Source organism: Schistocerca americana, chromosome 7, assembly GCF_021461395.2.
Source record: "Schistocerca americana isolate TAMUIC-IGC-003095 chromosome 7, iqSchAmer2.1, whole genome shotgun sequence".
Lineage (NCBI taxonomy): Eukaryota > Metazoa > Arthropoda > Insecta > Orthoptera > Acrididae > Schistocerca > Schistocerca americana.
In genome coordinates this window covers 428,382,408-428,403,039 of record NC_060125.1, presented here as the reverse complement: position 1 = coordinate 428,403,039, position 20,632 = coordinate 428,382,408, and the positions used below count along the sequence as shown (strand labels likewise).

Here is a 20,632-nt window from a genome sequence, read left to right as displayed (position 1 = left end):
GCTCTGTTCCCATTGTTTTATTTGCGTTCATCTTATAACCTTTTTTGACAACAGTATCCATTCCGTTCAAGTGTCGTCCAAGCCCTTAGTCCTCAGTCGTTTCTTTTGGCAAACTTTCTTGGTTTTTTCATTTCTTCTCCCTGTATTTTCATTACCTTTCCCCTACTTCTCCTGAAGTTCGTTCACTCTTTTCCAGATTAAATAATGTCTTATGGGCTACAACTCTGTCTCACTCCCGTTTCATTTAATGTCCGTTTCCTGTCCTTTGCCTTTTAGAAATGAAGTACAATTTCTGAAAAATTCGTAAAAAACTTTTCGCTTTCCGATCCCTTCAAAATTCTAAAGAATGAACCCTAATCAAAATGCAACAAACTGAAACAGCTTATATTTGAAATGAATGATGTGAGTTTTTACTGAAACTAATCATAAATGTGTCACAAAAAACTTGCAACTCATATTACTTTGCTACACATTGAAAATGATAGCCCCAATGGTTTCCAACAACCTGCTACAGTTCATATTCACAAAATCCCGAATCCATACACCCAGTAAGTCTAAATATTTGAACAGGTTGAGGTACGGTACTCTATTAGTGGTTTTCAATGGCTTTCAGTTAAAATCAACCGCAACAAGAAGGTACAGCTACTTTTAGCGAAATTTCTATCTGTTGTGAAGTGTTCTCTTTTTATGCAACGAGACAGAATACGTTAATAGACACAGGGATTTCACAAAAAAATGTAAATTAGAATTGCATACTATTCAATCGCAGTCTTCATTATAAGCACTTAAGTATGAAAGTACTTCCATAGACGTCTTCACTAGCGCACTTATCCTCTGGCTCTCAGTTCAGATGTAACAGTTTCGAATCCTCTTGTTAGAAGAAATTTTGGGTGTCAATATTCAACTGGTAAAGAGAGGGGGCTACGTCATTTTCTTAATCGTCTGCTGCTGCAGCAATGCCTTGGATCAAATTTCCAATGTCTTGGATTGACTAACGGAAGGGCGGTCTGTGAAACTGTCGTTGATAGTTCGTCCTATTGTTTCCTGACATGGCCAGACTGGACACTGGCGATTGGTAATGTTAAAGGTTATGGACTGTTACAAGTAAATCTTCATTAGTCAAGATCGCAAAATCTTATTTATAATCGTCATAATCAGTTTCAGCTAAAACCAAGAGTCATCTTTAGATCAAATACTGTGAACACTGCTGTGTCTCATATCTAGGCCAGTGGGATGGCAATGTGTCTACCACCGGCCTGTCGATTAGATACGGTAGTATTTGTCCTTTTCTAATCTGAAGACTGCTAGCTGTTTAAGCTGAAACTGGTTATCACAATTACAAATAACTTCTTGCCATCTCGATTGCTGCTAATATTCCATAACATTCGTAATTCGTCTGTTGGAAGGAGCCGTTGACATCAACGATACCCTACGGCATTATTCGGCGTTGGTGGCATTTCTTTCAGTAATGTTTTTGAGCCTCAATCTTCTCTTACTCATAGTTTTCAGCATCACAATAGAACACTAAATCTCGTTATATGAAGAAATATAATCCTTTTTCCAATCAGGCTGCTGAACCTGCGGATCCAAGTCTCCCAGCCAACAGTGCAATACGATTCTTTCTTTGCTATATACGGTAATATATTCTTTACAAGTGTTAGTCTTATTTACAGGATTCCTCAGTCTGGAAGACGAGGTGGTTCCCGGTAATGCGGGTCTCAAAGATCAGGTGATGGCTCTGGAGTGGGTGCAGAAGAACATCGCAGCCTTTGGAGGTGACCCCAGCAAAGTGACCATCGGCGGTGAAAGTGCAGGAGGCTGCTCCACTTCACACCACCTGCTATCCTCCAGGTCTGCAGGTAGGTCAGAATCCATGATCGCTTCTGTACTATTATTGTATTAGGTTACGGCAGCAGTGCCGAAGTTGATGATATATTGACTGGCTAACAGACGTTTAGGGCGCTTCAGGGTCTTCTTAGGGCCCCACCAAGGGCGGCTCGTAGGAAAGTGTTACACCATGAGCACCCTGACCGAACACTTCCAAAGTGATACATCAGTATTTACACGTCTGTGGGATATGTTGTTTACAATATTATCCTTGAAACTTCCTGGCAGATTAAAACTGTGTGCCGGACCGAGACTCGAACTCGGGACCTTTGCCTTTCGCGGGCGAGTGCTCTACCAACTGAGCTACCCAAGCACGACTCACGCCCCGTCCTCACAGCTTTACTTCTGCCAGTACCTCGTCTCCCCATTCTGGAATATTATCCTTATTCGACCACATTTCCAATATAGAAAAATACCAGTACTATGGATGAAGAATGGAGTGAGCGAAAGATAGCTCTTAAATATTTATGACGTTACTGGATGTTTTCAGATGTAGATCACGACACAGCCTCTCCAGAGGACGTGCACATGCAACTTATCTCTATCATTTGGACTCTGACATAGATCAAGCCATTGGCATGACTGACATGGAAGCATCGTACCGACACATAACACCAACAGCTGATTATGCTGCAATGACTGCAGAACGAGTTGCGACAACAGCGCGGCAAGAAGGACCACCACCAGAAGATCGTAGGATTGTTAGACTGGTTCTGACGGATACACGGATGAGAACAACTGAATGCGCGGCCACGGACCGTCAGGAATAGATTGCTGTGAAACCTCAAGCTGCATCGTTTACCGCTGACGCTGTATCAGCCAACAGAGACTAGCATGGTTTACGGAGCACTGAGTGGCATCCCATGGTGTCCCACGATGAATCTGGCTCCTGTTTCTCGGTCAGATCGACATCAATGTATCCGTCGACGGCCTGATGAAACGCCACAGGAAGCAGCGACTCTCAATACATCTCCCTTCCCATCTTCTGAAATCACTGAGTGGAGAGTTATTGGACGCCACTACAAGAAGGGAGTTTGTATGCTTGCCAATATGTGAAAAGAATGGTACAACCTGTTCTCAAACCCGTCAAGACCGGAGAACCAAATGTCATATTCGAGCAGGATAATGCAATACTGAACACTTCACTTCACACCACAGACTCATTGAAGAATGAACACATCCATGACTGGCTTGCCTGTCATTTCACTTTTCCCCCGGTAGACGTGTCTGGGATGCTATCAGTAAACGTATACCTTCATACCAGTCTTTAGTCAGCAGTCTTCATGAAATGACACAGAACATGTTCCAAACACGGCAAGAAGTTCTTGATGATGACACTCTGTGGTTGTCTGCTTCCTTGCCACAACGAAAGGAAGAGTATCTTATTTGCTACATAGCATACTTATCTTGATGATGGACGTCATTTCCGAAAGGAATGAAAGTTTACAATACCCGTTCTTTGATGAACGTTTCCAAGGTTTGATAAATATGGGACCAATGCATCTTGGTGTAACACCTTTCATTTCCGTCGAAGTATCAGAGCCTTTACACCTAACATCGCGTAACACCTATCAGACTAATGCTGCCGACAACGAGTTGTAATGTGGACTCTACTAGAAAACGATAAAAGACAAGGACCACCCCAGTACCCATATATATCTATTTATTATTTATATATTTATTTTTCTTGTTAACTACATGAAAGGTATTCACAGTTCTGAATATAGATAGCCATCATCTGTGTAATGGAATGACAACAACAAAAATTTGTGCTGGTCCGGGGCTCGAACCCGGATTTCCCGCTTATTGCCAGCGGTCGTCTTACTATTTTTTTTTGTCTGTGGCAAAATATTTCTACTTTAAGACCACTAATCTAAATCACACGTAATCAAATGTTTCACATTAACAATTACTGTCAGTTTTATCCCTTTTTCTCGGAGCTATTTCATAAAACTTACTTGGCATTTATTCCATATTCCCAAATTTTCCAGCGGATCACTGTCATTTTCCAGTTTCTGACCTTTAAATCACAGCCAATTTTTTTTTTTTCCAAACGTAGCGCCAACTGGTTTGTTGTGTATCTTCTCTCAGGCGTGCTTTAATGATATACAGTATGTCGACGAAAAGCTCTCGCCTAACCCAGACACAGTTGAGCCTCTTCGTTGTACCAATCTACACACGTATATCTAATCCTAGTGACTTCAAGAAAAGAATGTAGGCTTATTTTTCAGGCTGTTGTCTTATGGAAATATCTTCGGGTTATCACACAACCGGTACTGTTGTTTCATTATGCCTGTCGATAAACACTGTTAACACTGTTATTAATTGATTTCCCTTGCTGTAGTGCATTTTGCGAATTAATCTCTTCCAGTGTCACATTCTGGGACAAACCGCAGATTAATGAAACTCCATATTAATTTATAATTTAACATCCTCGCAGTAACGGCTGTCAAGTAAGGCATCGGAGATTATTCACCCATATGCTCCTTAGGCCTCTTTTCGGGATTTGAGTTATCCTTGAACGTTGTATTCCTCACAACAAGCAGACTACTTCAAGCCAAAGGTGTACCACTACGCTATCCGAGCATACTTCATGGACAGTCCCAAACTTCTATAAGTCGCGAACCATGTGTCTACAACCTGTAGTCGTATATTAATTATGTACATTCCTGTACACTGGAGAGATTTTAATTATTGAAATTCGCAACATTGCATCGTACTTCTGAACAACACAGAGACTGAAATATCGTATTTACTTGTTAAGATTACGTTTTTCAGGCCCTCTCTTACGCATAACCGGACAAACTTAGTCAATTAATAATAAGATGTGTGTAGCGTACGAGAAGTGTAAGTGAATAAATAATAAGAACGTCTAAACGAGTAAATGATGTTTCAGAGGTTTCAGTATAGTTGAGAATGTATCAAGTGATTTCTCGTAGCCTTTGCAAGGAATCAAATCTATAGAAAAAGTTGACTGGTCTGTAGAAGAACGAACGCTATCAGGAAAAGTTACATGTGATGGGGGAATAGAACAGAAATCAGTAGGATCATAGGGACGAAAAAAGCATGAGTAGATCAAACAGAGATGGTTACACCTCGTCGCAGATGTCCGTGCATTGCAGGTAAGGTAAAAAGAGGAGCCATACAAGCATTTACGTTTTATTAGACCGGTACTGAAACTTGTATGACGCAATTTAGTATGTGCAGAGTGGTGCATTGTCATGTTGAAAGTACAGATCACCCTCAGGTGTTGTAGGCCAACAGCCAAACAACCTTCCCTAGTATACAGATAAGACTATATATTATAAAACATATGTAGATCACTAATTCTATTAAATGACTCCAATATTGAAATTAAGAACAAAGAATTTTACGAACAATGTGAATACAGAGATTTTAATTGAACATCAGGTAACAAAGGGAGTTGAATATCTCAAGTCATAACAATAAGCAAACCTTTCCGTTATAAAGACCACCGCTCCTCCCCAACCATCACTTGTGTTTCTGTTTACAATATTGCCACATAATGCTACTCAAAGGAACACAAAATGAGATTCTTCGAATTAGCTGTACACAACAGGGTTCCACATCACAATCAGTCAAGCAGATTCATATACTGAAACTGAAATCCATACCTTCATAGTCCTAATTAATGGATACAATGAATACACTTAATGAAATTTTGTCATATGAAGACATGGTTGGAGGCTGTGGCTGTTATTTGAAGACAAATGTTGATGGTGTTGAGACAGCAAACAGCCACAAATTTATTTTCAGTTCCTTTATTCATAGGGTACCGTTACCAGTTTCGAATCGTTATGATTCATCTTCAGACGGTTTTCATGTTTTCATTACATTTGGTTCGTTTTTTTACAGATTAATTTTTCTGAAATGTAAATATACGTAATTATAAGCACGCCACACAGATGGTTGCGTTATAGATTTTCATTGGATGTGACTTACGTGATATGTCGGTTTGGAGTGTTTGTTTTCATTACATTCGTCCAACAGATGTGAATACATTCACACTGCATTCTTATCGTTGCACACATACATTTTTCTCTCACTGAACACTTTAGATCTGTCACAGGCCAGATTACTAATGCGCACCACAAGTTTTGATACATACAAAGTGCTTACAAACATATGAGTGTGAAAGATGCTATGTTGTATCGTAACATTATGAAGATGTCCCATGTTTTGAAAAAGGTCTTATATTCATTGCAACTGAAACGCCTTTTACTCTAGTACAGAGATATATTGATTACGTGAGCTTTAGAGCGAATACTGTTACATTAATTATATAGTTGTTCAATACTAATTTTTTTAGTACTGTATAGGTATGACAGTACATTATTAATTTCCATTTAGCATCATGAGAATTGTAGTAACATATAAATTTGCTACTTGATCTGCAGATAGGCGTAGGAATATTATTGCTTTGGAGGGTGGAAAAAATTTTTTGGAAATTTTTCAGGAAAGGGGTGTTAGCTATCTCGGTTTGTTCATTAAGGATATAGTCTATGGTGCTATTTCTGTGTGTGTGTGTGTGTGTGTGTGTGTATTTCTATTTCTTCTAATATATTCATAGTGTCTCCTTTTTCTGCTAGATCTAAAATTTTTAAGTTGTTCTCAATATTTCTCACTGAATGGTTTTCTTCAGCAATATGGGCTGCAAATGCAGATTTTTCAAGTTTCAAAGCCTTAAAGCATCAATGTGTTCTTTGCTTCTAGCCTCTAAACTTCTGTCTGTCTGTCCAATGTACAATTTTGGGCGTATATGGCATTTCAGTTTGTATATTTCCGATTTACTGTAGGGACTCTTGGAGGTCTTTACATCATGGATTACTTTTTTCTGTAATTTATTATTTGTGGAAAAGCTGATTGTGATATTTTTCTTTTTAAATAAGTTTGCTATTTGGTGTAATGGTGGGCCTATGTATGGGAGACATGCGCTCCAAGCCAAATCACTGCGCCACAGAAGGCAAACCTATATATGCTACTCGCCCATTCATAGGCCCACTATCATACCAAATAGCAAACTTAGCATTAGCCTATCTGACCTTCGTTGGCTACAGCTTCATGAACACAAACTGAACATTATTCTCTAAAGTCAAGAAAACTAATCTTCTGCCTTGGTGTACTATTCGAAGAACAGTTCCAAACTAACATTACTCACGAGGGAAACTCTCGATCGAACCCTCCTCAGATTCAGTGGTAAAATGGCCCAGTGGACAGCCCGTCAGAAACTCGACGCAGATCAAGCATGAAAACAGGAAGAAAGCGTACTGAACTGTGAAAAGAGAAGCAACATAGAAACAGTCAACGGTCCAAGTTCAAGATGTGCAACATCAAGCGCATTACAATAATCACGACGTCGAGGTTGTGTGGTCACGGTGTTGGACTGCAGAGCGGAAGATACATGGTCAAATCTCTCTTCGTGCCCCCCCCCTTTTTTTTTACAGAATTATAAACTTTCCCTCCGGTCACTGACGTGTCTATTCTCCTACTGTAATCTTGTCAAATGTCATACTGTTCGTTGGTTACAGATTATGTGTCAGGTGATAAGTATATATTAGCGTCGCAACTTAGTGTGATGAATAGTGAGAACAGGAGAGATGTCGCATAGATCTAACACAGGAATGAAAACAATAAATAATGTGAATTATGTTACAACAAAGCAATTCGAGAATCAACACCTCCAAACCGGATAACTGAGTCCCGCCCCGATAACTGAGTGGTCAGTGCAACGGATTGCTGTCCTACGGGCCCGGGTTCGATTCCTGGCTGGGTCGGAGAATTTCTCCGCTCAGAGGCTGGGTTGTGTGTTGTTTTCATAATCATTTGATCCCATCCGGCGCGCAGGTCGCCCAATGTGGCGTCGAATGTAATAAGACCTGCACCAAGGCGGCCGGACCTGCCCTGTAAGGGGCCTCCCGGCCAATGACGCCAAACGCTCATTTCCATTTTTCCATAACGTGTGGTACTTTTGTAGAACAAACATGAGGTACGTAAGTGTGTAGGTCCCTTCCTTACACCTCGCTGTTGTGAACGAAAGTTACACGACAACACAGACACAAATATGAATAAAACGAACAGACGCTCCAATGACCGGACGGAAAGTTCATAATTTTGTGAGGGAGTCTTAACACGGATCCCCCACTTCGCCGTCCAACAACATGACCGCATGACCACGACGCCGTAGCTACTCACGTTCGATCGATGTTGCACATCGTGAGCTTGTGCTGTTCACTGTTTCGAGTTTTCTTCTTTTTCCATAGTCCACTATACCTTCTTCCTGTTTTCATGCTTGATCTGTGTACAGTTTTTGACGGGCTATGCACTGGGCCCTGTTAACACCTAATCTAATGGAGGTGCGATGTGGGGGGGGGGGGGGGGCGCTTCCCGTGTTAGTCAAATCTCTAGGCAGGCAGTCTCTGTACATACACGATAGTTTTATGCACTGTTCTGTTTCTCCTAAAAACTAAAAACTATTCATCTATCTGCTCCTGTTTCTTTCTCATTCGCGACTACAAGACATGATGAACGTTCCGCAGGAAGTCTCTAGCAAAACTCGGACTGACTTACAACTTGCTGCTCACAACTTGTCCTCCTGCACTGTTACTTAAGCGCGGGTCTCTCTTCCTGATGGCGCTGCCTCTCCAAGAGGTGTAATTCTTGCAGTCAGCGTGATTGGTTTGCGCGCAGCGATGTTGCTGCTGCGAGCGGATGTCCAAGGTACTTCAAGTACCAGATGCCGCAAACTCTTCTTGTGTGGTACCTCAGTACACTGCATTAACGTCGTGAATAACTTGACGTTTACACTCATAAAGTCGCCAAATAACACCCTCAATGACCAAGTTAAATTCATAAAAAAATGTTTCTCCAAAAATTAAAGACAATGTTGCGATAGTAACGCCTCACATATACACCTCAAGAAACACAACAATTTTGTAAAATTAATGCCCTGTTCCAGCCAGTGGGTTGCCAATGCACATATTTACTTAACTTTATCTAATTTTGTGCTCCACACTTTTACGTTATGTAAAGAGTTGGACCATAGTCAACCTAGTTATTGAAAAAATCAGCTCCTCTGGTAAATATATACAAGTTAAGTGCCTGCTCCCGCACTGTATACTTCCCACATAATTCATATTTGTGTAGTTCAAAAGGTATGGTCCCTAGTCTGGTGTGTTAAATCACACCGGTTGTGCAGTCAATATTCGGTATAGACGAGTTGCATCAATCCCTTCTCTTAATTGGTTTATACTGTTTTCACAGAAAGCTTCAATTGAAAACTATTGACAGAATGAGCGACGTTCATTTATCCTTGTGTTTTCGTTTGCTTATGATCATAAGTTTTCATGCTAAAGCCTTAATTCTGCTTCTCCCACCATTTAAGTTGTTTAATTGATAAAATTAGGACCTGTTATTTAAGTTACATGCCACACTAGACGTCTGTGATGTATAAACACACAGTGGTGTTAAGTTGTTGGGTTCCTGGCATTGGCGTTGCACCTCAGAGACCTTAAGGATCACACTCGTACTGTTTAAAGGAGGGCACGTTAAATGACATTTATCTGCTTATCGATCTCTAAGTCTTTATATTTTTGTCGTCTTTGTTGGCGCCAGATATTTAGTCTGTTCTCAGCCACATGCAGAAGGAAGGTAGTAATTGTTGTAGTAGTTTCATGGATCCTGCCGTAGCGTATGGAAGTTTCGGCCATGGCCAAGTTTCACGAGCCGGTCTTGCGTGATCTCTCCCTGAGATTCGACCGACATTCATAACTACACAAGAAGAACCGGGAGGACGTCTTCCATCTTCAGTCATCCAGAGGGTGTCGGCAACCGATCATCCAAGAGCCTGATCAATTTGTAATTTGAAGCTGTTTAAAGAAGTAAAGTAATTCCATTGAACTCAGCCTCTACAATTAACAGCCACTCATCCATTGCGATCAAAATTGGGTGTCCTAGTAGTGGAGACACAAAGTCTTTTTTTATGTTTCTAATAACGTCATGATTACGTGAATGGTACACTACCTGTTTTGAACAGACCTTGAGGAGAGCAAGTGGCGTACTGAATAAATATACAGTCTAAAAAATAAAATGAAAATCGACGCACCACGAAGGAATCATCGGAATGGGATTGACATCGGTAGATGTTACGTACATACAAATTCAAACATATGATTAAAATCTCCGAAAAATTGGATGATTTTATAATTTTTTTTCAAAATAAAGGGCTTCATGAGCAGAGCATGTCAAAAACGCGTTGGTCCATCTCTGTCTCTTACCTTTTCTATTATTCGGCTTGCCATTGATTGACAGTGTTGTCGGAATACCTCCTGAGGGATACCACGCAAAATTCTGTCCAACTGGTGCAAGAGATCGTTAATATCTCCAGTCGGCTTGAGGGCCGACCTGTAATGTTCCAAAAGTTATCAACTGGGGAGAGACCTGGCAACCTTGCTGGCCAATGTAGGCTTTCACAAGCATGAAGACAAGCAGTCGAAATTCTCACCATGAAAGTACAAGCTGGCTTGCCCTGAATGGCAAAGGAGGCGTAGAAATCGTCGACGTACCGCTGCGCCACAAGAATGCCGCGAGTGACAACAGAAGTGGCCCCGCCATGAAAAGCCATGGCGCCACAGACCGTAACTGGTGGCTGTCGCGCCGTATCGTGGGTGATCTTCAGGTTGGTATCTCACTGCTGTCCAGACGCGTCATCGGCCTGGAGTAGATTTGTCTTCAGTGATGAGTCCCACTTCGAACTGAGTCCCGATGACCGGCTAGACGTTCTGGAGACGCCCCGGACAGCGTATCTCAACCTTACCGTCGCCCTCTGGAAGACCTGACAACCAGGAGTGATGATCTGGGATACTTTTTCATTTCTTAGTAGGACCCCTTTGGTTATCATTCGCGGCAAACTTAAAGCACAAAAGTACGTCGGCGATGTTCTGCATCCCGTTTTGTTGCCCTACATGGTAAGTCATCCTGGGCTTACATTTCAGCAAGATAATGACCGCTCCCATGCGGTAAGAGTTCCCGATCGCCAGATCTCCCTCCAGTTGAGAATGATTCGAGTATTGTGAGCAGTGTCCTCCAACCAGCTTGAGATTTTGACGGTATAACGAAGCAGTTCGACAGAATTTGGCTCGATATCCCTTAGGATGACGTCCAACAGCTCTGTTAGTCACCCGACAAGCCGAATAGCTGCTTGTCTAAGGGCCAGAGTTGAAACAACACTTTACTGACTTGGTCCATTTCTGAGGTTCCATCTCTTGAATAAATATTCCATTTTTTCTGAAATTTTAAATATTTGATTGTCTGTACCTGTACGTCAGATCTCAAGAAATGCTTCCTACTCTGATAATTTCAGTTTTATGAGTTGTATATACGTGTATACCCGTCCTACTAATAATTTCGTTGTTGTGCCTTATATCGCCACAGTCCCAGAGACTGGCCGCTCCAGAACAAAATACAAACAACTGGTAAACACCCACCACCTGAAAATAAGCCTGCAGTGGCTGGAAATTTACCTAATGGAAGAATAAACTGTTTTGTTGAACAAAAGCATAACCACGCCACTGATGACAGTATACACACAAAATGTCCGACGTCTGTAAATAAGGTACCAGTGAAAATCGGTAATAGCTGTAAATAAATTGTTTCTGCAGTTAGGGGTGCAAATAAAGGATAATTTCGTAAATAATGCACACTACCTTTTTTTACTCCCTTTTTTCTGTGTCTCTTTACAGTCCTTCGGTATAGACTCCCTGCTTCTCTATGACTGGATCCCAAAGTCTCTGAAGCTCTATTATTACATCCATGACATTACTCCTCTTTATTAGACGAATGGCTCGAATAACAGTGGTAGAAAGCTCTTCCAAAGAAACATAACGACATCCGCCCATAGGTGTTTTTCAGTTGTGGGAAACGTGGAACGAGTCGAATTCTGGTGGACTCATGTCCGGCTGTAGAGAGGACGCGGCAACATTTAGCATCGTATTTGCTCATATTTAGGGCTACAACATTGCCGATATGCGAGCATTGTCGTGGAGAAAGGGTGGCCCAGCATAGACCAACCGAGATTGGCTTTTGTGGATTTTTCTTCGCGGTTTTGCATGAAGTACAATAACACACTATTGTGGCATTTGTTCCACTTGGGACTATCTGTGATGATGATTACTTGGTGATCATAAGGAAGAATTGTCATTTGCTTTAGCTTTAATTGAGCGTGTCGAAATTTTTTGGATGTGGTGAATCTGAAGCTCTACACTGTTATTTAAACTCAAGGTCAAAGTCTCTAATCCACGCTGTATCAATAGCGGCAAATCGACACAAGAATCCTTCACCTTCACGGCAGAATCGTTATTTGAACAAGGTTCTAATGTAAAGGAATTTCTGCATCTCTTCGGCAGTCAAACACTGTGGGACCTTCTTGCAGAATTTTTTTCTTCTTCAAATCATATGTCAGAATACGGAATGCTGACGTTTAGTGTATTCCCTACGCTTCGGAGAGTTCCTCACAAATCAGACTGTGGATTTCTTTAAGAGCATCTGCCATAAGCTCCACATTTCGTTCATCTGTTGAATTTTTTTGGCCTTCCAGGTCATGGATTTTCGGCTATGCTCATACGACCACATATCTTTTTATTTTTATTTATTTATTTATTTATTTATATATTTTATTTTGAGTCATCAGTCTTCTGAGTGGTTTGATGCGGCCCGCCACTAATTGCTCCCCTGTGCCAACCTCTTCATCTCAGAGTAGCACTTGCAACCTACGTCCTCAATTATTTGCTGAATGTATTCCAATCTCTGTCTTCCTCTACAGTTTTTGCCCTCTACAGCTCCCTTTGGTACTATGGAAGTCATTCCCTCACCACTACGAAAACGATTAACCCAACGTGAAACGGTACTACGATCCACTGTAAACTTGCCACAAACTTCGCTTAACGCACAATGAATCTCTGTCGGGTAAGGTTTCGAGCTTGATGCACGACCCATGGTCTTCAGCAGTCATAGTGCATCTCATGTAATTTTCATTGTTGTTCCATCAAACCCTCCACAGTAATACCTTCTTGCGCATTACTTCTGAAATGTCTGTCGTTTCTTGCCTAAAGACAGTGTAATAATATATTATGACTCCGAGAAATCTGGAGAAGATACTGCATTACCTCGTCTAAATTAAAATACAAATTTTCGATTTGTAATGTGCACAGGAAGTTGTGTGTGATGTTAAGTGTGTGTGGGACTATGCACAAATGGACCATAAGGAAGCTGTAACTACAAATTCTTCTAAATTAAGCCACTAACTTCACAAAGGATTGACAACCAACTAAATGTCACGTGTTTCTAATATACTGCAGTAAAGCCAACGAAAAGAAGCAGACTCCCATTCATCGGCAACATGATATAAAAATGGCACAACAAACACAAAAAACGCACTTGAAAATGGGAATCATTTCCCGAATCGCGTCGTGTGAAAAATGAAACAAAAAAAATGGTGTCTGGTAGCAGAAGAATTATTTATATACAAACCTATTGTTGAAACTTCCTGGCAGATTAAAACTGTGTGCCGGACCGAGACTCGAACTCGGGACCTTTGCTTTTCGCGGGCAAGTGCTCTACCAACTGAGCCACCCAAGCACGACTCACGCCCTGTCCTCACAGCTTTACTTCTGCCAGTGCTAGTCCTGCAAGGTTCGCAGGAGAGCTGCTGTAAAGTTGGGAAGGTAGGAGACGAGGTACTGGCTGAAGTAAAGCTGTGAGGACGGGGCGTGAGTCGTGCTAGGGGTAGCTCAGGTGGTAGAGCACTTGCCCGCGAAAGGCAAAGGTCCCGAGTTCGAGTCTCGGTCCGACACACGGTTTTTATCTGCCAGGAAGTTTCATACCACCGCACACTCCGCTGTAGAGTGAAAATTTTTATTCTAGTAACATCTCCCTGGCTGTGGCCAAGCCATGTCTCTGCAATATCCTATCTTTCAGGAGTGCTAGTTCTGCAAGGTTCGCAGGAGAGCTTCTGTAAAGTTTCGAAGGTACGAGACGAGGTACTGGCAGAAGTAAAGCTGTGAGGACGGGGCGTGAGTCGTGCTTGGGTAGCTCAGTTGGTAGAACACTTGACCGCGAAAGGCAAAGGTCCCGAGTTCGTGTCTCGGTCCGGCACACAGTTTTAATCCGCCAGGAAGTTTCATATCAGCGCACACACCGCTGTGGAGCGAAAATTGCATTCTAGAAACCTATTGTTGTCACAGTTGCAAGCTTTCAGAACCATTTATAATGGACCAAATCAGAATTGCCTTGTGGCTGTTGATCTGAGGTGTTTTACGTCCTCGCTAATTTTCTGAAACATACGGTTGACTCTGTGTGTGCACAGGCCTGTTCCGCGGCGTGATAAGCCAGAACGGGCAGGCGGTGGCCCCCTGGGGCATCGCGCCCAGACCCCGCGAGATGGCGCTGCGGCTGGCGGCGCTGCTCGGCGCGCCTACGCAGGACTCTGAGCAGCTGGTCGCCTTCCTCAGACAGCAGGACGCCCAGCTCTTCATCAACCGCGACGACGAGCTCCTCACCGAGGAGGTGAGCGCTGCTGTTTGGACTGTTCTCACCTTACGGGCCAGTTCTTTATGGCCGGGATAGCAGCTGACCACTTGGCGTTCCACGGTTACTTACAGGGAGAGTTCAATAAGAAAAGCAACACATATTTTTTTCTGAAAGCGGTGGATTTTGTTCAGGATTCAAAAACACCATGTAATTCCACAATCTTTTGGTTTCCAAAATCGTATTTTTAATATGATTTCCGTTCCATGCAACGGCCTTCCGCTACCATATTGGGACTGCCTGTATCCCCGCACAGTATTATTCTATACGTCGACGTTGGAGCCAACGACTTGCTGCATCAACAACCTTTCCATCATCCACTTACTGCTGCCCGCAGAGTTAATACCTCATCGGGCCAAGCAGATGGAAGTCGAAATCTGCGAGATCCGGGCTGTAAGGTGGATGAGGAAGAACAGTAAATAAAGGTTTGTGGGCTCCTCCTGGGTGCGTTCTCATGGAGAAAGAGGTTTGCATTTTTATGGCGACGAAGACGCTGAAGTCGTCTCTTCAGTTTCCCAAGTCTAGTAAGACATACTTCTGAGTTGATCGTTGCGCCATTAGGGAGGACACCAAAAATAATATCTCCTTCACAGTGTCAGAAGAGCGTCGCCATGATTTTACAGGCTGAGAGCGAGGTTTTGAACGTCTTCTTCGAAGGACAGGTAATGTGGCGCCATCTCATGGAGTGCCGTTTTCTTTAAGGGTCGAAGGGGTGAACGCATCTTTCGTCAGCTGTGACGGTATTTCAGAAAGGAGTGTCGCGATCAGCCTCGTAACGCGCAAGCAGTTCGCGCAAACGGTCCTTCTGGTCTTCTCTTAGGGGATGTGGAACCCATCTGGCACGCGCCATTGATTACCCAACCTACCGGAGGAGTATGTCAGCACTACCAGCGGTAACGTCCACTTGAGTAGCAAAGTATTTGTTGTGAGAGAGTTCGCACATTCCAGTATTGCAGGAGTCACGGCAATGTGCGGCCGGCTACCATAAGGGATGTCGGTCAGGTTTGCGTGACCTTTTTGCGATGATAACAGGCGCCTCGTCCAACGACTGACCGTGCTTCTGTTCACTGCCAGGTCTCTGTATACATTCTGGAAGCGACTATAAATATGTGTGATGCTCTGGTTTTCCGCCAAGAGGAACTCAATGACAGCTACGTTTGGTGCAGCCACTTGTCTGAATATCATTAAATTGTAGGTACTGAAGAGGGAATATTCCACAGTAAATTCCGCATTCCTTCAATCGAAACTGGGTGGGAAAAAATGCGTTGCATTAATTACCGAACACCACTCCTACTTTTGTTTCACATCATTCCCATCCCTATGCCACGAATTGTGATGAAGTGTTATTGGGATCACGATCAATCAGTCAACGACCTACAAATCATTCTATTCACAAATGTCCATCATTTGGGATTATTTCCCATGTCACAAAGTTTCCAGCCCCATGCCTATGCAGTGGTATAAGGCAACCTGTCACCAGTTTCCATTTTTTTTTCAGTTTGTCGATAATATGTGTACCGATCTTGGTTGAAACCGTTCCACATTTGTTGCGTCTTTGTTTTCCGTGTTACCTCTCTCCTATTCCCATACTACAACCAATCCAGATGTATCAATTTTCACGGAGACTGTCACCGTGAAATCCACCAACATCAAATACTGCAGATAAAACGCTAATATTCGTCATTTTCGACCATTTCACACTCCCAGCCATCTCCACCATTTTTAAATGTACCATGGTGATGTTTTACAGACAGTAAAATTTTGCGAGTAAACACGTTTAGATCGCTTCATACGCCCCCGGAAAAGAAAGGCAACAGCCTCAAAGACCAGTGAGGTGACAGGTAGTTCATCGTTGAAGGAGTGCACGACAAAAAATTCACACCAAATGAAATACACATGTTAAAGTAAAGGGTGTGCGAACTGTGTAACACTCTCGGGCGGAAACGCAGGCGTGTATTGTAAAATGACTCATAAAGGTGTCGAGTGCAGTCCTGTGATGCATTGTCCCTAACACCTGTTGTTGCAATTCAGCAGTGGTTCTTGCAGGCCCTCGAGAACGCTAAGTTTCCACTTTATTTTGTCCATACGCGTTCAGTTAGCAAGGGATCTGGTGTTCTTGCTGGCCAGGACAGTTGTAAATGATAAACAGCATATTACGCCACAGCAACCGTATGTGGACTACACTGTCTTGCTGAAAGAGCACGTAACCTTCCTGTCGAAAAAATGGTAGTAGCACGGGGATAACAGTCTGTACAATGTAGCGACTCCTGGTCGCTTTGCTCTGCGGAAACAACAGATGTGGACGCAAGTTGTTTCTCATGCCCCCTACACTACGAAGCCTTGGATGGAATGTGTTTTGTGGACAACACAGCGCCATTCCACTCTCCAGTTAACTCTGTCACGACACCAACACAACCACGCATGGTGGTGTGGTGGTGTCAGTGACAGCGTGAACAGAGTCACAAGCGATCTTAATCCTGCTGTAAGCAGACGGTTCAGTCTGGTTCATGATAATATAGCAAGTGCAACATGTACCCGGATTTCGTGCCTGTGTGTTGTTCGCTCAGCGATCGCTGTTCGCACAGTGAATGGATGTAGAAGAGCATCTGTACTACGCGGACGTCGGAAACCTGGTCTATAGGTGTGAGTTTGTTCCGCAGCCCATTGATGATACGCTGTGCTCAAAAAGTATAGCATTCCATCGATACGTTCATTAAGCTTCCTACAGGCACACAGTGCGACGTCGTTCAGATGGCTTGAAGCTGATATAGAAGAGTGCACACTCGTCAGTGGGGTATGGTTTTACGCTAGAATGAATGTTGCAAACACTGTTCCCCTCTAAAACCGGAAAATTTATTGCCTGAAGAGCCAAAATAGAGGGTGTACAGGCAGTTGTCTGAGCGCCATCTGATTACCGATGAACGTGACAACTGAATCACTAACACTACAGCTCCTTAGTACGCATAAATTGTAATTTGGTGTCACTCAACACAGTCCTTAAGGGTGTTGAATTTTTTCTGGCAGTGTTTTTCTTCCATTGTACAGACTTTTCGGTTCCAGGCATCATCAGATTTGTAATTAAGATTAAAGGAGCATTACAATGATAGGTGTTTGTTATGAAGTATCAGGATACAAAAGATGAAAAGAAATGTAAAGTTAATTTAAAAAGTCGACTCACCAAAAGTCAAAAATTGTCAAACAACGTACACTGTGAGACCAATAAATTCGATTCCTAAATGGGGCATGACATGTGAACTCAGTTAATAAAATTGACGAAAGCTCCCTCAAAAGCGTTAGTGTCTGTGACGTTGCCTTAACATTTCTTTATTCTTATCAAGTCGTACTTATGACTGATAGTCTGTAAAATGACAAAACTTCGAAGTTAAAACATAAAACAACACTTAACTCAGAAATTTTGCGTGGAAACTTCAGTGACAGTGGAAGCTTGAGTCAGATTATCTAATGGTACAACAGTTTATGTGTCATGTAATTTTATCGCATCTTCATTGAAATTATCGCCACTTTCATTCATTTCGCTTCGGGGACTTTCATTCATTTCAGATTTATACGTGGGTGTAGGGCTACACTTTTACCAGATTTCTGTCAAAATTACGTAAAACACTGAACAAAAATCTTTTAAACTGTGGTTTTGCAAGAACAGTGGCACTAATAATTCTTCGGTCGGAAAAGAACACAATTACCCACAAAAATTTAGAGATAAGTAGACAAACCAGTCGAAAGGCCAACATCCAAAATTTTATTTATTACGTTGGTAGAAGTATGCAAATCTTTGGACATAAAACCTTGAAAAGGGAAATTTCCAACTTCAACAGACATTTATTGTCAATTTATAACCTGTCTGACAAGCATCTCTTGACCGAACTACACGGAAAGTAGTAAGTAGTGCGGCTACTTAAAAAAAAACTATGCCAATTTGTCCTACAGCATTTCAGGGAGTGCAGCAGATGATTAAAGTACGAGGGCTACTCAGAAAGTAATGAATGATCAGTCGCGAATTGGAAACGATAATTAAATCCGATGAAACTTTGGGCAGAAATGTTGGGCTGTGTCTTTTGTATGCTCGTAGATAGCGTCACGTCGCCCTTCCCAGCTCTGAGCGCATAGAGAGCTCGTAAAGACACGTAGAAAATATTAACTCCTGCCTAGTATGGGTGCCTTCCGGGAGATTTCCTCTGATTTTATGCAACCCCACATAACGTAATATCATGCAGTTCCTTCTTCATGACAGATCTCGGACGCACACTGCAACGGTAATGAGGACGCTTCAGCAGCGATTTCGATGGGAAGTGTTTGATCATCCACCGAACAGCCTGGACTTGGCTCCATCGGCTTTTCATCTCAGCTCAAATGAAACGCTGACTATGAAGACAACATTTGGCACAAACAACGAACCGCAAACCAGCGAAGAAAATTGTCGGAAAGCACAGAAGTCTGCCTTTTACCACGAGGGTATTGGAAAATTGGAGCGGGAACTGTGTGAAGAAATTGCTGCAAGGTTGCAAAGTAAAGTTTTTATTTTCAGTGAGGTTTCCATTTCGCAACCGATCGTTCCTTACTTTTCGAATAGCTCCCTAGGTAAAAATACAGGGCTCAGTTGAAAATCGTTGATATGAGAGAGTAAATTTTATTGATGAAAGGTGAAAATTTGAAAACTTAGCAAATTATAATGGTGAAAGGGAATACAGGAGTCAAAAATCTGATATTGGAAAAAACTGCAAAACGGCTAAGGAGGAATGGCTAGAGCACATATGCAAAGCTGTACATCTATGCATAACTGGGGCAGTCAGGTGCCCCCTATAGGAAAATTAAAGAGACATTTGGAGGAAAACAAGCACCTGTATGGATAGCAAGAGCTCCGACAGGAGGCTAGTACGTAGCAAAGAAGGGAAAGTTCAAAGGTATAAGAAGTGTATAGAGGAGCTACACAGGGTGAATTGAACCTTAAGACAATACTGTAGAAATCGAAAAGGACAATCATCAATATCAGATGGAAGATATGATACTACGTGAAGAATTTGTCAGAGTACTGAAAGACTTAAGTGGAGTAGATGACACAGTCTTAGAATTGTGGAGAGCCTTCGGAGGGACATCCGTAACAAAACTGTGCCACGTGGTATCCAAGAGATGTGAGACAGGCGAAATACACTCAGACTTTAAGAAGAATGTAATGATTCCGATTCCAAAGAAGACATGTGCAGACAGTGTGAATAATAACTATCAGTTTACTAAGACATGACTGAAAAATACTGACGTGAAGTGTTTCCAGTAGAGTGGTAAAAGTGGTGGAATCCGAGCTCGGGAATGATTACTTTAGGTTCTCGAAAAATGGAACACTCAGGACAGTATTGATCCTATTTATCCTAGAAGTTAAGCTGAAGAAAAGCAAACCTTTTGTAGATGTAAAGAAAGGTTTCGGTAGTGATGACTGAAATACACTCTTGTAAATTATGAGGGTAGCAGGTATAAAATACAGGGAGCGAAAGCTTAATTTCAACTTATACAAAAACCAGCTTGCAGTGTAAGACTCAAAGGACATGAAAAGGAAGCAGCAGTTCAGTAACGAGAGAGACAGGGTTGTAACCTATCCCCGATGTTGTTCGATCTATACACAAGTCTTTCAACTTAACTCTAAAATACGGTTTTTATGTTGTGTGTGTGTGTGTGTGTGTGTGTGTGTGTGTGTGTGTGTGTATGGCGCGCAATGTTCGACTGTCTCCTTGCTTGAGCTTGCGCGTCATTTGAATGTTTTTCTCACTCCCACGAAAAATCAAAATGGCGCATCATACGTTTCAGGAAAAGTTTAAGATAAACCACCTGCCATTCAGTCCTGTCATCGAGCCCGAAGTGGAGGACGCCATCGTGACGGAGCATCCGATCAAAGTACTGAAGGAAGGCCGCTTCAACAGGGTTCCCGTGCTCACTGGAGGCACCTCTGGAGAAGGCGTGGGGTTCGTTGTGGGTAAGTCTCTGTCACTGTGCATCCTCCAACCTAGTGCCCTCTCAGACCGATGTCACGTCCCATTGCTGTAGTAACGTACTCCGGCGATGGTATTTCAGACTATGAATGCACAACAGTAAAACAGAAATAAGGGGGTGGTCGCGGCAAATGAGCTACATGCGACTG

General features: G+C 42.4%; 1 protein-coding gene across 1 annotated transcript in view; it reads left to right on the top strand.

Moving 5' to 3' along the window:
- Positions 1-490: 490 nt before the first annotated feature.
- LOC124622984 (venom carboxylesterase-6-like) overlaps positions 491-20,632 on the top strand; it is a 53,617-nt gene continuing 33,475 nt past the window's right edge. Inside the window, exons 1-4 of the mRNA XM_047148773.1 lie at positions 491-548; positions 1,674-1,859; positions 14,267-14,466; positions 20,302-20,467. Coding sequence (XP_047004729.1) covers positions 491-548; positions 1,674-1,859; positions 14,267-14,466; positions 20,302-20,467 — 610 coding nt within the window. The remainder of the gene's footprint in view (positions 549-1,673; positions 1,860-14,266; positions 14,467-20,301; positions 20,468-20,632) is intronic.